The 14,240-nt window shown below is 52.5% G+C and overlaps 2 protein-coding genes across 15 annotated transcripts; one reads left to right on the top strand and one right to left on the bottom strand.

Annotated features, from left to right (window-relative positions):
• The first annotated feature begins 1,715 nt into the window (after positions 1–1,715).
• On the top strand, positions 1,716–14,049 carry BSCL2 (BSCL2 lipid droplet biogenesis associated, seipin). Of its 14 annotated transcripts, none has more exons than XM_043581420.1 (12): positions 1,716–1,866; positions 4,076–4,281; positions 5,714–6,030; positions 7,471–7,552; positions 11,076–11,243; positions 12,294–12,428; positions 12,610–12,707; positions 12,851–12,992; positions 13,157–13,223; positions 13,385–13,477; positions 13,578–13,658; positions 13,796–14,049. In XM_043581420.1, exons 2-12 carry the CDS (start codon positions 4,174–4,176, stop codon positions 13,954–13,956), a joined length of 1,452 nt encoding a protein of 483 aa, XP_043437355.1. In that variant the 5' UTR covers positions 1,716–1,866; positions 4,076–4,173; the 3' UTR covers positions 13,957–14,049. The 14 variants fall into 14 exon arrangements, with proteins under 14 accessions (XP_043437355.1, XP_043437359.1, XP_043437360.1 ...); XM_043581424.1 differs by having other exon boundaries at positions 1,726–1,866; positions 11,100–11,243; positions 13,388–13,477; XM_043581425.1 differs by having other exon boundaries at positions 1,730–2,211; positions 11,100–11,243; positions 13,394–13,477.
• On the bottom strand, positions 2,155–4,071 carry GNG3 (G protein subunit gamma 3). Its single transcript, XM_043581446.1, has 4 exons — positions 4,053–4,071; positions 3,464–3,685; positions 2,941–3,040; positions 2,155–2,665 (listed from the first exon to the last, which is right to left on the bottom strand). The coding sequence occupies exons 3-4, from the start codon at positions 3,037–3,039 to the stop codon at positions 2,537–2,539; spliced, it is 228 nt and encodes a 75-aa protein (XP_043437381.1). The 5' UTR covers position 3,040; positions 3,464–3,685; positions 4,053–4,071; the 3' UTR covers positions 2,155–2,536.
• Positions 14,050–14,240: the final 191 nt, after the last annotated feature.

Genomic DNA, 14,240 nt, shown 5'->3' with positions numbered 1-14,240 from the left:
CTATCCTTGATTTCAGTGTTAGAGCTAATTAGTAAGTTTTAGTGGTTAATTATAGTTAACGTCTGGTCTCTGGTAACCTCTTAAACCCCCTTTTTCCCCAGCTAGGGCTACAGCCATCACCCCCAATCTGAGGAGTATGAAAGTTGTGCAGAAAAATTAAGCAGAGGCTTAAAACAACACACACACAACTCCTATCAAGACTACCTTTATTGAGCACTTCTTTTTACCAATTCTGAACTTACGTGGAAATGTTCACTTACTCTTCTGGAGTTTGCCCAACACTTTGGTGCAGTAGAAAAAGAGCAAGGTTCTTCTTAGTGACTGCTCTGCATTGCTTGCTACTTAAGCGTATATAGTACAATCATTCATTAAATATTTGAGTGCCAGCTATGTGCCAGACACTTTCAGGATGCAGGGATTAAAATAGACTTGATCCTTTCAGGAGTTTTCATGAAACACCCAAGAAGAAACTAAAGCGGACTCCTGAACAGAATGAGGGTAGGGTCCCCACTGTAGGATGAGGTAATGAATTAGATTACCTCCAGGGCCTGTTAGGGCTCAGAAATTCAGCAGCAGCTGGAAAGCTGCTGTTCCTGAAGGTGCCCCAAGTTCATCGGGTGCCCCTGGACCTGTGGATACATCCGTAGGAGACTAAGTTCGGTTCCTGGTAGAATGCCCTTTATTCCCTTGGTTTCCTCTCTGCATTCCTGTATGCTTACTGTCTTACTGCGTGAAGGAAGTGGGGGTGTGGGGAAGCTGGGGGTGATGGCTATCCCCAAAACAGGTCACCCTTCTGTTACTTCAGGGTGGCTCCTCCCTTCGGCACTCCCCACCCCACGCCCGGAAAGTATATTCCAGCAAGAAACATGACCTAGGCTTCCTACGGTTAGGATGTATTCCTGAATTTGGGGGATGTTGATAGTGCATAAGAAGCAGACACCCTCGGACTGTTACCTTACCTGCCTTGGCCCTGGTCCCACCTCCATATGTTCGCCCTTGGAAGGAAAAGGCTTTTTTCTAGAAGAGCATTCTGGGCTTCTAAACCTCCGCCAAGTTTGAATCTGGGAGGCGCTCGTGAGACCTTAAGCCTTAGTTTTGGCATCTGGCCAGACAGCATGCTGGGACCACTATGAAGGCTGGTAGGCACACGAGGGGCGGGGACGTTGTTTCTGGCGGATGTGACCGAATGGGTCTGAGAGGGAAAGGGGAATATAGTAAGCTCTACCAGGAAGCCCAAACTGAAACAGTTTCGGGCTTATCCAGCTCCTAGGGACACCAGGAGGCAACCAAGGAAGGGCGCCTGAGAGGAACGGCGCCGGGCATTGACCTCACACTTCTGTTTCCACTCCCAAGACATCCTCTGCTTGGCAAGCAGTAGAAACGAGATTCCCTCGCAAGATCCACGCTCCCAGCGCCTGCTACGCTGTGCTTGCCGGGGTCCCCTTGTCCCACGATCTTTGCTTATAGTCACCCGTGTGCCTTCACCTGGATTGGGGAGACGTCGACTTCGAGACTCCGGGGTGGGTAGGAATGTGCATCGAGTTGACAGGGCAGGGGCAGCCATTTTGAGACCAGATGAACACAGAAGGGACCATATTGAGAACTCTAGATGCCTGGGGCCGCCATTTTGAGTATGGGGATAGCTCGGAAGCCCTGTACGGTGAAACCCAGTGACGTGGGGCCGCCATATTGGCGCGGCTCCCATGGCGGTGGCCATCTTGGAAAGGGGCCCACTGTGGGCGCGGCCATCTTAGAAGCAAAACCTGCCCCTTCGCAGGAACTGGGGCCGAGCTCCTCCCCTCCGTTACTGAGCTCCTGCTGTCTGCGACTGCCCTCAAGATCCCTTCCTAAGAGCCGCCCTGTTCGGTCTGTTTTCATTTTCACTTGCGTTCAGTGCTTTCGCGCGCGCGCGCGCGGGGGTGTGAATGCTTTCCGTGGCCCCGAGTGTCTGTTGTAACTAAATTCTTGCACTCGAGACGCTCTCTTGCGCCCGCCATCCCCCCAATCCAGGCGGTCCCCGATCCTAGACAGTGTCTAAAGTGATTTGACTAACCCTGTTCCTTGGGTATGGCAAGCCTTTCACCTGCCGTACACAGCCCCAGATCTACAGATTGATGATCCTCTCCCCAAGAACGCTAACACAGGAGCTTGTCCTCTGAGACTCTGGATGACTTTATTCTTCAAATGGCTTTACCCTTCTGGTAGCCCCAGGTGACACTGAGAGCAAGCACCCGGCCCATCCCTCTCTCCATTGTCTGAGCGGGTCACAGAGAGAAGCCGGCAGGACGCTGGCAGTCGGACGGCCCTTCTGGGGACGGAGCTAAGGGGGCTCCCCTAGTCAGGGGGTACTTGGGGTCGGCCGAAGTGGGCGAGGAAATGGGGTGACGGAGAGCCTTGTGCTTCAGATAACCTCACAGGGTTGGACAAGGGCTAGGGATGGGATGCAGGGACCCTCAGGGGCTCACGACAGTTACTGACCTAAGGAAGGGCCTAGGAGGAGGAAAGGTGACGAGCTTGTGGGGAGGGACGGGGCGACTCAGAGGAGGGCACAGAAGAACTTCTTCTCCCGGAAGGGGTTCTCCGAAGTGGGCACAGGGGTGATGAGGGGATCCTCGCAGGCGTGGGCATCACAGTAAGTCATCAAGTCCGCTGCTGCCTTGGACACCTGGGACACAGCCAGGAGGGGAATGGTTAGCCAGATCCCCTGAGAGGGGCTGCAGCCTCCCTCCCCAAATGGGTTATCTTTTGCCATCTCTAGGGCTCCTTAAGACAGTCTTCTCTTCCCTCATCCCTGACAGCGGCCAGGGGACGGCTGCCCTTACAGAACCGGAGACTCCTCCCCTGATGGCAGGGAGTCAAGGAAAGAAAACATCTCTTAACCTGAGGTTTGGGGACCTACAGCACAAGTGGGCCAACTAATAGGATCCAGGGTCCACCCACCTTTATCCGGCACAAGCTGGCTTCAATCTTAAGCTGTTCCACCATCTTGCGGGCTTGCCCAATACTCATAGTGCTGTTCACAGGGGTCTCCCCTTTCATCCTGGAGAAAAGAGTGGGACAGCTCGGAGCATAATGGAGGTGGGTGGGTGCTGCCTAATCTTATCTGAAGACCACCCCCACCCCCTCCCATGTTCATTTTTCATCTGTCTTTACAAGGCTGGGGTCATGTGGCCCAGTATTTTGTTTCTCGTATCTCCATCCTCCAGGGGCCTTTCCCATCCCTGTCTTCCCAGGCTAAGGAAATGGAGAAGGTGGGATGAGATACCCCCCCAAATTCCCACACGCCCTGGGCCACAGATCATTAAACATACAAACGATTTAAGGCTTTTTGGCTCTTGCAGCCATGTGTTTGCAGCTCTGGAAGCCTCAACCAGAAAGAGCCCCGCCCTGTTGAGGAGGGCACATAACCCCCACCTGCCCCCTTGAGCCCCAACGGGAGAAAAGCAGGATGCTCCCTACTCACCTGAAGCCACAGGCAGTGTGGCAGCCCTGGGGAGTAGTCAGTGGGGTGCACAAAACCTGCCTGAGATGGGTGCCCCACCTTGCAGGGAGTTGCCGCTGAAAGTATCTGCTGCAGCAGCCGAAGCAGCTGACACAAAGAAGGCCACTGGGGAGGGTCAGGGCAGAGGTCCGTCGAGGGCTGGACCCAGTTCCTGAAGCTCAAGCACTGCCCAGACGCTGGTACCTGAAGGATGAAGGATGCTAGAAGGAGCTGCTCGGATACTGGAGCATACCAACTGCCCGGCCAATGGGGGAGCCTGGCTGCTGACTGCAGCCCCTACGCACACCCCCACTGTTAACGGTCTCTCTTAGCTGCCCTTCCCCCATTGCAGGCATTCTGAGTCTGGGCTACGAAGGAGCTGGAAGGAGCTGAGGCCCAGGCCAACTCCCCCCCCCCCCACTTTAAATGGGGTGGTCTGGACCTGTGACATCCCCTGCAGTGGAGTCAGTACTGGCTGCGGGGGACCCTGCTCATTTGAAAATCTGACATCAGCTGGGCAGTCGCCCTCCCCTCCTCCCTCCTCCCTCCGCTCTGACATAGCATGTAGTACCTGAATCTTCTTGTCTTTCCCAGGGACCCTCCATTCCCTATACCCAGGAAAATGTGATGAGCTACAGGTAACCAGCTTCTAGATCACCAACCAGTTCATATTCTAGCCACAAGTGATTCGAATGGAAGATCCCGGGGCGACAAGGGACGTCAGGAAGATGCCTAAAGAACAAGAAGCTGGGGGGAAAGAGGTGTGCAGATACCAGATCAAAGAATCGGACAAAGAAGAGGTAGGGGGAATTGTGGGGAGAGTCATTGGGTGTTTATTGAAACAGATGCGCTTCCTGGGTGGGTTTTGGGTGGGGGGAATTGGTTTGATAGAATACTTCCCAGACCTGCAGAGCTGTGCTTGGTGCTGTGTGGAATGCAAAGACGTACACTGACCTTACCCTCTGAGGGATGTTATTCGGGGTGAAGAGTCATGTACAAAATAGAAGGTACCGTCTGCCAAGATCTAGTCTAGATTGGTGCGCTGTGGGGACTCTGAGGGAGTCTAGTTAGGGTCAGAGGAGGTCGATCCCAAATGCTGGAGACAAAACACGGAGCTGAAATACTATCACAGCTGTGAATAGGGGCCGGCCGGCAGTGCCCTCCGCCTAGGACGCCTACAGGTGCAAGGAGCTGTGGGCGACAAAAATCAGCGCCAGCTGGATAAACGCCTCTTTCCCCCTTTGCGGGGTTTAAATGGCCGGTGGTGAAGGTGGGCGGAGGGCCGGCCTGAGGGGGGATGCTGCTGACTCATAGCATGCCGTGGGGGCAAATCTTGAGGCCTGAAGGAAGGCGCTCGTCCTCTTTGGTTTGGGTAACCGACCGCAGGCAGAGACTCTGCGCGGAGCGCGAGGTGGGAAACACGCCGCCCGGCAGACCCCGCCCCTTGCGCCGGGCTCCTCCCCTGAGTGAGGTCCCGCCTCCCGGGGCCGCAAAGGCGGCCGGCGGGAGGGGGCGGGGCTTCCACGGGAGGCGGAAGTCTCTGGTCGCCGTTGCCCCGGCAGCCCGCGAGCTGGTGAGTCTGCAGAGCTGCGGCGGCGGACGGGCTGGTGTCCCTGGGGGCGCGGTTAGGTGGGGGCTCCGGGCGCCGCGCCCACTGCCAGCCGGAAGGGGTGCTGGCGGGGGTGCTGGCGGGGAGCGGCCGTTGGCTGCAGGACTCCCGGCCCGGCGTGGAGGGCGGCCCTGTCCGGGAGCGAGCGCAGTTGTGCGCTCGGGAGAGGAGAAACTCGGGAGACAGTTCTGACGGCACTTAGGCAGCTGGCTCTCAGTGCGGCTGTACGACCTTAGGCAAGTCGCGCAGTCTCTCCGTGCAGCCACCTCGCAGTGTGAGCTCCGTGTCATCACGTGTGTAAAAGCCTTTTAAGGTGCTCATTTTATGTATATTATATATTGCTATGGATGAGTGTCAAGGTAGCCTGTCCCAGAATCAGGTGTCCAGAGGACAAATTCAGCGAAGTTGTTCTGGCACTGGGGGCGAAGAAAGCACAGTGAAAGAAAGGGAAGGGATAATTGGTTGGGAAGCGTAGCCATTTGGAGAAAAGCCATATGAAACAAAGTCTATGCTGTGTCCAGCTATCTCTGGTTCCTCAAAGCCAGTCCAGTAAACTTGTCCTTGTTGTCTCCACCATCCCTGGGGAAGGAGCCATTTTTCCCCCCCTCTCTGTCTTTTTCCAGGAACCACCAGCTTCTTCATCCCATGGCCAGGGGTGGCGTCCAAGTGACCGAGCAGCTAAGAACTCAAAGCCTGAACCTGGGGCCAGACACTCCGCACTCCCTGCCATGGTCAATGACCCACCAGTACCCGCCTTGCTGTGGGCCCAGGAGGTGGGCCACGTCTTGGCAGGTCGTGCCCGCAAGCTGCTGCTGCAGTTTGGGGTGCTCTTCTGTACCATCCTTCTCCTGCTCTGGGTGTCTGTCTTCCTCTACGGCTCTTTCTACTATTCCTACATGCCGACAGTCAGCCACCTCAGCCCTGTGCATTTCTACTACAGGTGAGAGGGGTCTTCTCCTGAAGTGGAGTCATCCTTTGAGAGAATTGCTGTTAGGGCCGTTAGAGCTTATTCAGTTCAACCCCCTCATTTACAGAGGAGAACATTGGAGCCCAGTGTGTTTATATGATTTCTTACCTTCCACAGCCCAAGGCTGAGGGAGCTCTGGGTTGGTAGCGCTCTGAGGTCCTAGCTCTGCCTCTGGTTACTGAAATCTTTGATTAAAAAGAAGGAAAAAAAAAATCCCTCTTTTAGGCTGTCACTGTGTGGGTCTGTTCTGTTTGGGTTGGATCAGACCTCTCTCAGGGCCGCTCTAGACCTCTTAGCCAACCGCATCCCTCGAGTCATCTCAGAACTAATCTAGCCTTCAGTAAAGAACGTATTAGGAAAGCAACAAGTTGCCTGCCTCCCACTCCTGATAATCCTGCACAGTAGAGATGATGCAAACACAAAGTGACTAGGTACCTAAAGTCCCAGAGTCCTGCTTCTTGCCTGGGACTTCAGTTCCTTCTGATTTTACGGGCCTTAACCAAATTCTCTCCCCTTCTCTTAACATGGGCCATAGGACTAATCTAGAGATGCTGACAAGGACATTGTTATCAATGGTCCAAAGTCATTTTCCCCCTCCCCCGTCTTGAGTCCCTGATCATGAACTGTAGTTTCTAAGTCAGAGCTGCTTAAACTTTTAGGAGGCATGATCTCATGAAAGCTATGGCCCTTTCTGCTATAAAAACATGTATGCAAGGGAGTATCTGTCTGGCTCAGTCGGGAGGGCATATGACCCTTGATCTCAGGGTCATGAATTCAAGCCTCATGTTGGGTGTAGAACCTACTTAAAGCTTATACAGACATCTGTATGTATGTGTGTGTGTGTATATATATATATATATATATATATATATATATATATATACATGCATACACATATGTGTATATGTATGTGTGTATATATATGTATATATACATACGCACACCCATGTATAATTTTGCTTACAAGTTGGAGACGTGTGTCAGCCTCTTTAAGACCATCTGTGGATTCCTTGGGAGGACTTTCCTCAAACTAGGCCTCAGACCAGAACTGCTAAATCAGACTCTGGGGCTAGGACCCAGGAATCCGCATTTTTATGAAGCTCTCCAAGTGAGTCTTTAGAAACATTTGAGTCTGAAACTATTCAACGAAGTGTCCATGGAGTCCTGCTTAAGAATTTCCACTCTAATGAGAGGAGATGAGCTGAGGTGGCAGGAAGAGAATGAAAGACTCATTCAGGTGTCTTGAGTCTCCTGGCTGCATTTCTTCTCCATCTCTCTCTGACAGAGAGAAGGGTGCCTGTTCTGGAAGAAGGGATGGGGGACAAGAGGGAGCCCTAGGGGCCCAAGGAAGTGTACAGACAGGTAAGGCAGACCCTCTTAACTTAGCAGAGTATCATCCCCATTCTCATCTAGGACTGACTGTGATTCCTCCACCTCCTTACTCTGCTCCTTCCCTGTTGCCAATGTCTCGCTGGCTAAGGGTGGACGTGATCGGGTGAGTATGGGAGCTGAAGAGAGGTTTCATTAGAGCTCTGAAGACTTGAAATCGGAGGGCTTGAGAAAGACCTGGTGAGCAGGGATTGAGTAATGGAGACTAAGAGGAAGGCTCTCAAGGAAAAGGAGGTTAAAGAAAAAGTAAAATCTGAAGCGTGTGGATTTTCCTGCTGCAGATGTTAACGATGCTCTCTCAGATTATTTCAGACAAGCTATAGCTATCAGAGGTGTTTTAGACCTCAGTGAATGTGAATCAACCAATCAGCTATGTCACTGGACTGGGATGGAAACCACCCAAGCGTTTTAAAAGCCTGTATGTAAGATTATGAAACTGTTGACAAATATGTGTAACCTGCCATTACAAAGGGTACTGTGCCAGGAGATGGGCCACGTGCCAGTATGACTTCAACAAACCCAGAATCCCTGCGAAATGCAGAATGGGGGCCCATCTATTTATATTAGGCAAGCTGGTGGAGGCTCTGGAAAGGCTAGGATCCCTGAACACTTCAAAAGGACCTTTGGAGCATCAACATTGTTTTTGATGACCAGAGTGTTTTGAGTCGTTAGCAACATAATTAGTAATAATCAGTGGTCGAACTTACTAAGAACTTTATTTAATGTTTATTTATTTTGAGAGAGCAAGCCAGGGAGGGACAGAGAGGGAGGGAGGAGGAAGAGAGAGAGAATATGAATCCAGAGAGAGAGAGAGAGAGAGAATATGAATATGAATCCCAAGCAGGCTCCACGCTCAGCACGGAGCCCAACCCAGGGCTCAATCTCATGAACTGTGAAATCATGACCTGAGCCAAAATCAAGAATCAACTGCGTGCCTAATTGACTGAGCCACCCAGGTGCCCCTGGAAAGTGTCTTTTAAAAGTGGTTCTTGAGAGGACACTGACTTACACAGGATAGAAATAAATGGTCACTCTGAAGGGAGGAGTGTAAGCATTAGCATCTGGGGTCCCCTGAGATTGGTGTTTAGCCTGGACTTGTTTGACAATACAATAACCTGGGAGATTGTGTATCCTTTCCCTCCTTCCAGTCAACCCCCCAGGTAGCCATACACCATCAAGAACACTTACCTTGGGTCCCAGGTGAGTGGGTCCCAAATGGAAGATTTCAAAGTAGTGAGGTAGAATGTTGGATATTGCAAGGCAGAGATTTCTCATTTTAATCCTGCCGGGAAAGGAGTTTGGAGATCATGACAGAGTCGTCTGTGAAAGCATTGATTCAGTGTACTTTTGTGGCTCAAAATAATAATGAATGGAATACATTGAGAGGGAATTAGAAACAAAGCCACAGAACATCTGCACCTGAAATGGTGCATACGGTTGTGTGGCTGTCCATTGTGGAGATCCTCATGGTGGCTCAGACGGCCTAAAACAATTGTGTGTGAGGCTGCTGGATGAGGAAGGAAGGGAAAGATGAAGGGTGAGGGGATGTCAATATCAGGGACTCCAATCAGGGTAGTCCCTGGTAATTAAAGCGGGTTGATCATTACGTTCATTATATAAAGTAGCAGAGTGTAAGATGCAGATTCTGCATTTCAGAAGAAGTTGTGAAGGATTGGAGGGAGAGGCTCAAAGTAGACCTTTTAAGGAAGGGTGAATGTTGGGTGGGAAAGGAGGAACAGGAGGGGAATCTGCCCATCAGGCAGACAGATGTGAACAAAGGTGTGGAGTCATTCTCAAGATTCTGACATTCAATTCCGTGGATCGATCCCATTGGAGGAGATGATGTTTATTTAGACGGAATTACTAGTTTAAAAACATCTATATGGGACTCCTGGGTGGCTCAGTCGGTTAGGCGTCTGACTTCAGCTCGGGTCTGATCTCACCATTTGTGAGTTCAGGCCCCACGTCAGGCTCTGTGCTAACAGGTCAGAGCCTGGAGCCTGCTTCGGGTTCTATGTCTCCCTCTCTCTCTGACCCTCCCCCATTCACACTCTGTGTGTCTCTTTCTCTCAAAAATAAATAAGCTTTAAAAAAATAATAAAAAATAACATATGAAACAGCTTTATTGAGCTATAACTCACCTACTATACAGTTCACCCATTTATTTTTAAAAAATTTTTTTTCAACGTTTTTTATTTATTTTTGGGACAGAGAGAGACAGAGCATGAATGGGGGAGGGGCAGAGAGAGAGGGAGACACAGAATCGGAAACAGGCTCCAGGCTCCGAGCCATCAGCCCAGAGCCCGACGCGGGGCTCGAACTCACGGACCTCGAGATCGTGACCTGGCTGAAGTCGGACGCTTAATCAACTGCGCCACCCAGGCGCCCCCAGTTCACCCATTTAAAATCTATAGTTCTATCGTTTCTAGTGTATGCAGACTTTAAGCAACCAGCACAATTTTAGAGCATTTTAATCATCCCAAAAAGAAACTCCTACCCATAAGCTAGGAGTCAATTTCCCTCCAACCCACCCTGAGAACTACGTACTATAATGTTGCAAAGAATTCAGTGAAGCAGCTGGCTTCATCAGGCCTCTTCTGGGGGGCTAGGAATGTCATGGAATCCATTTTTTTTTTTCCAACAGATAGTACTTCATTCTGAAAAGCAGAATCTGTATAAAAAAGGACTTTGAGAAGTAGTTTTCCACGTTTTACCTTAGTGATAGTGCTCAACACACCCTCAATCATATCTGGATTTTGGAGGTGATTCACTATGGGTTGGGTTTTGGTTTTGGTTTTTTTAAATTCATTCCCTTTGGGGGCCCCTGGATGGCTCAGTCCGTTAAGTGTGCGACTTCGGCTCAGGTCATGGTCTCACGGTTTGTGAGTTCAAGCCCCACATCAGGCTGTCTGCTGTCAGCACAGAGCCTGCTTCAGATCCTCTCTCTCTTTCTGCCCCTCCCCCGTGCTCTCTTTCTCGAAAAAAAAAATCCGTTCCCTTAAATACAGACACTTTACTCTTGCCCCTGTGATTCTTGTATATGCACCCTGAGGTCATGCTACAGATGAGAGCTGAATAAAGGGTTAGAAGAGTACAGGAATGGTCAGGAAAAACTAGGGTATGTTTGGTGGCAAATCTTTAGCTTTTTGAGGTTAATCCCAATGAAGACGCCTTCCCACTGTGAGTCTCAGGGTTCCACCAAAAGAAGCCAGGTAAGGACCCAGAGTGACACAAAGATGATCTGGAGTGACAGACTGAGAGGTGGCTCGGGAGTTGGTGCTTGGTTAATTAATAATATAAGTGAAGGCGGGCTGGGCCCAGGGGGATAGCCTCACGGGGACAGAGGCCTGAGTCACAGATGGCCCAGTTGGCAACAGGATGGTTCACTTTTGGAAAAGAAATGTGTGACGCAGCCTTTCTCAGAACAGAGCAGAGAGCGGTTTAGCCAAAGCATAAGATGCCGAAGCTCTCCGAAGTAGGAGGGACCTGGCTACCACAAGGGGGCAGCACCCTCCTGGGATGAGAGCCCTGAGAGGCCTGCTCTGCTAACCAGGGAGATTGTTCCCTATTCGGAGGGATGGGGGGAGGTGGAACAGAGACCGTACAATTAAAAACAAATTTTTTTGAAGAGAGATGGGGGCTACCTTGGGCAGGTGCTGATGTATGGACAGCCGTACCGCGTCACCTTAGAGCTTGAGCTGCCAGAGTCCCCTGTGAATCAAGACTTGGGCATGTTCTTAGTCACCATTTCATGCTACACCAGAGGTGGCCGAATCATCTCCACTTCTTCACGCTCCGTAAGTGTCCGTGGCCTATCTGGGAGGGTGTGGCGATGACAACGGATGGCAGAATATCTGGGTAGGGTTCCAGGAGAAAACATCCTAGCTCTGGAGGTCACAGACACATCAGGATCGGGAAGAGGAGTCAGTTTACCAAGCCAGACAGACACCCCAGGTATCTGATGAGCACATCCAGCTTTGGGGCAAAGCCTGAAGAGGGGAGCCAAAATGGGCTTCTTTAGAGCCCGGCGGATGTCTGCTGGCATTCTGTCTCAGAAACCTACTAGCTGAGAGACTACTTCTTTAACTCCTTGGTTACAAAGCCTTATTAACTGGGTATGAAAGTAATGGTCCCATAGCGAGACCAGTTAGGGTCCGCTAAAGAAATGTACCATGCTTGTTAGCACATGGTGGGTGTGCAATAAATATTAGACTCCATTCTTTTTTTTTTTTTTTAATGTTTAGTTTTGAGAGAGAGAGAGAGAGAGAGAGAGAGAGCGCGAGCAAGCGGGGGAGGGGCAGAGAGAAAGGGAGACACAGACTCCAAGTTAGGCTCCAGGCTCTGAGCTGTCAGCACAGAGCCCGACACGGGGCTCGAACTCACGAACCGTGATATCATGACCTGAGCTGAAGTCGGCTGCTTAACCGACTAAGCCACCCAGGCCCCAAGACTCCATTCTTACATGAATTGTCAACAGAGCCATGTGATGAAGCGTATCTCTGAATGTCTACACGGGGAAAAATGCTTCAGCTGGAGCGCTGGAACTTAGGGTCTATTCTGGATCATAGAACTGCGTGGGGGAAAGATCAGAGACACTGTTGGGCTTAACCCACGAAGTTCTTAGAAGAGGGACCTTTGTTGCGCTGGAATGGAGACGTGGATTGAGGAGAGGAGGGATGTTAAGCAGTTGGAATGATTGGGCCAAGGCTTGTTTGGGGTGTGGGGGCATGGTAGGAAGTGAAAATGAGAGAGCAGGGGACCCGAGGAAGGTTGAGGGGTTGGTAGGGCGGTGGCAGTCTGGGGGTACCCATCCCCAACCTCTCCCCTCCTCGCCCTGGCTCCGGCAGGTGATGTTGCATTACCGCTCAAACCTGCTCCAGATGCTTGACACACTGGTCTTCTCTAGCCTCCTGCTGTTTGGCTTTGCAGAGCAGAAGCAGCTCCTGGAGGTGGAGCTGTACCCGGAATACAGAGAGAACTCGGTAAGGGGGGCAAAGGAAGACTAGCGACTGCTCTCCCCAGGAGCTCAGAGTTCTACCTGAGGAGCCTCTGGGCTCGGTCAGCAGGGGCGGCCACAGACGCTGCAAGTGGGGCTCAGATGGGGCTGGGAAGAGTGACAGCAGCAGGACCCTGGCCTGACCCTCGCTGCCCCGCCCTCCGCAGTATGTGCCGACCACCGGCGCGATCATCGAGATCCACAGCAAGCGCGTCCAGATGTACGGAGCCTACCTCCGCATCCACGCCCACTTCACCGGGCTCAGGTGAGGAGCCGCTCGAGTGGGGCGTCCGCAGCTCCCCTGGGGGCTGTCTTGAAGGGAAACTGCCTTGAACTTCCCCAGAAATGATTTCTGGGAAGCGGGGAGGCTGGTGCTTTCCAGTAACCGCTGCCCACTTCCTGCCTCAGGTACTTGCTGTACAACTTCCCGATGACCTGTGCCTTCATCGGCATCGCCAGCAACTTCACGTTCCTCAGCGTCATCGTGCTCTTCAGCTACATGCAGTGGGTGTGGGGGGGCATCTGGCCCCGCCACCGCTTGTCTCTGCAGGTCACAAAGGACCTCCTCTCTCCACCCCCCCCCCCCGCCCCCCAACTTCATGATCCTTCTTTAACTGAGGGGCGGGCTGGGGCGTGTCATGGGGTTCGGGCGTTAGGGCCCAGATCACTGCATGGGAAGCACACCCTTGCTGCTCACTAATTTCTCCCCCACAGGTAAACGTCCGGAAAAGAGACAGTTCCCGGAAGGCAGTGCAACGAAGAATCTCTGCCCACCCTCCAGGTGGGCATGACGGTTGGGGAGCTGGGTGAGAGGGGACTCCTGTGTTATCCAGTGTGAAGCTTTAGGCCCTCCACAGCTGGGCTGAGGGCCAGAGGACAGGCTGGAGGAGGCGTCACCTGGGTGCAGCCACCCTAGCCCTCCCCTGCCCTCTCCCCACTCTGGAGGCACAGGGCCCCAAGGCCAGGAGGAGTCAACGCAGCTGTCAGACATCACAGAGGACGTTGGTGAGAGCCCTGAAGACCCCCCAGGGGCAGGTATGGTGCCGCAGCTCTCCCATCCTCCTTCCTAACACCTCCTCAGGTGTCCCCTTCAGCCTCTTCCAGTCTGACCTCTGCATTCCCCTTGTGGCTGCAGAGGGTCAGCTCTTGGAGGAGGAGAAACCCGATCAGCAGCCCTTGACTGGAGAGGAGGAGCTGGAGCCAGAGGCCAGTGATGGTGAGGGGCACTCGGCACAGGGGCCCAGGCGGAGTGGGGTGGCATGTGGGTAGGGAGGACATTATATTGGTTGGGGGAGAAGGGCCCCTGGTTGGTTAATTTCCGATTTAACTTTGTTGCTCCCTCCCCTGGCCCAGGTTCAGGCTCTTGGGAAGATGCAGCTTTGCTGACGGAGGCCAACCTGCCTGCCCCTGCCTCTGCCTCTGCCCCTGCCCCTGCCCCTGCCCCGGAGACTCTGGGCAGCTCTGAACCCTCTGTGGGCAATCTCCGACAGCGGCCCACCTGCTCTAGTTCCTGAAGAGAACAAGGCAGAGTCCCCACATTCCAGCCCTTTCCCACCTGACTCCCTTCCCTTTCCTGTGTCTTCCCCCAATAAACTATTTTCATGCCAGCTGCTTCTCTGACTCCTCGAAATGGATTCAAGGCCACTGGAAATCCTGTGTTCCCCAGGCATCCTCCTTGCCACCCCGAATTGGAGGAGGTTGTCTTGTTGGGGGCTGCCGGTGGGGAAGGCCTCCAGACCCTGGACTGTTTTGGGTACAGCTGTTCCCGTTCACAAACCTAGGAAGTCCAAGGAGAGAA

This window comes from Prionailurus bengalensis, chromosome D1, assembly GCF_016509475.1.
Source record: "Prionailurus bengalensis isolate Pbe53 chromosome D1, Fcat_Pben_1.1_paternal_pri, whole genome shotgun sequence".
NCBI lineage: Eukaryota > Metazoa > Chordata > Mammalia > Carnivora > Felidae > Prionailurus > Prionailurus bengalensis.
The sequence above is the reverse complement of the archived record's forward strand: the minus strand, read 5'-3'. Positions and strand labels throughout refer to the sequence as shown.

Excerpts from the sequence above, each read along its gene's own strand:
- BSCL2 (XM_043581420.1), top strand. The coding sequence starts at position 4,174 with ATGGAAGATCCCGGGGCGACAAGGGACGTCAGGAAGATGCCTAAAGAA. Across the intron at positions 4,282-5,713 it reads AAGAATCGGACAAAGAAGAG|GAACCACCAGCTTCTTCATC; the intron begins GTAGGGGGAATT and ends GTCTTTTTCCAG. Across the intron at positions 13,224-13,384 it reads AATCTCTGCCCACCCTCCAG|GAGGCACAGGGCCCCAAGGC; the intron begins GTGGGCATGACG and ends CTCCCCACTCTG.
- GNG3 (XM_043581446.1), bottom strand. The coding sequence starts at position 3,039 with ATGAAAGGGGAGACCCCTGTGAACAGCACTATGAGTATTGGGCAAGCC. Across the intron at positions 2,666-2,940 it reads CCAGCTTGTGCCGGATAAAG|GTGTCCAAGGCAGCAGCGGA; the intron begins GTGGGTGGACCC and ends GCTGTGTCCCAG.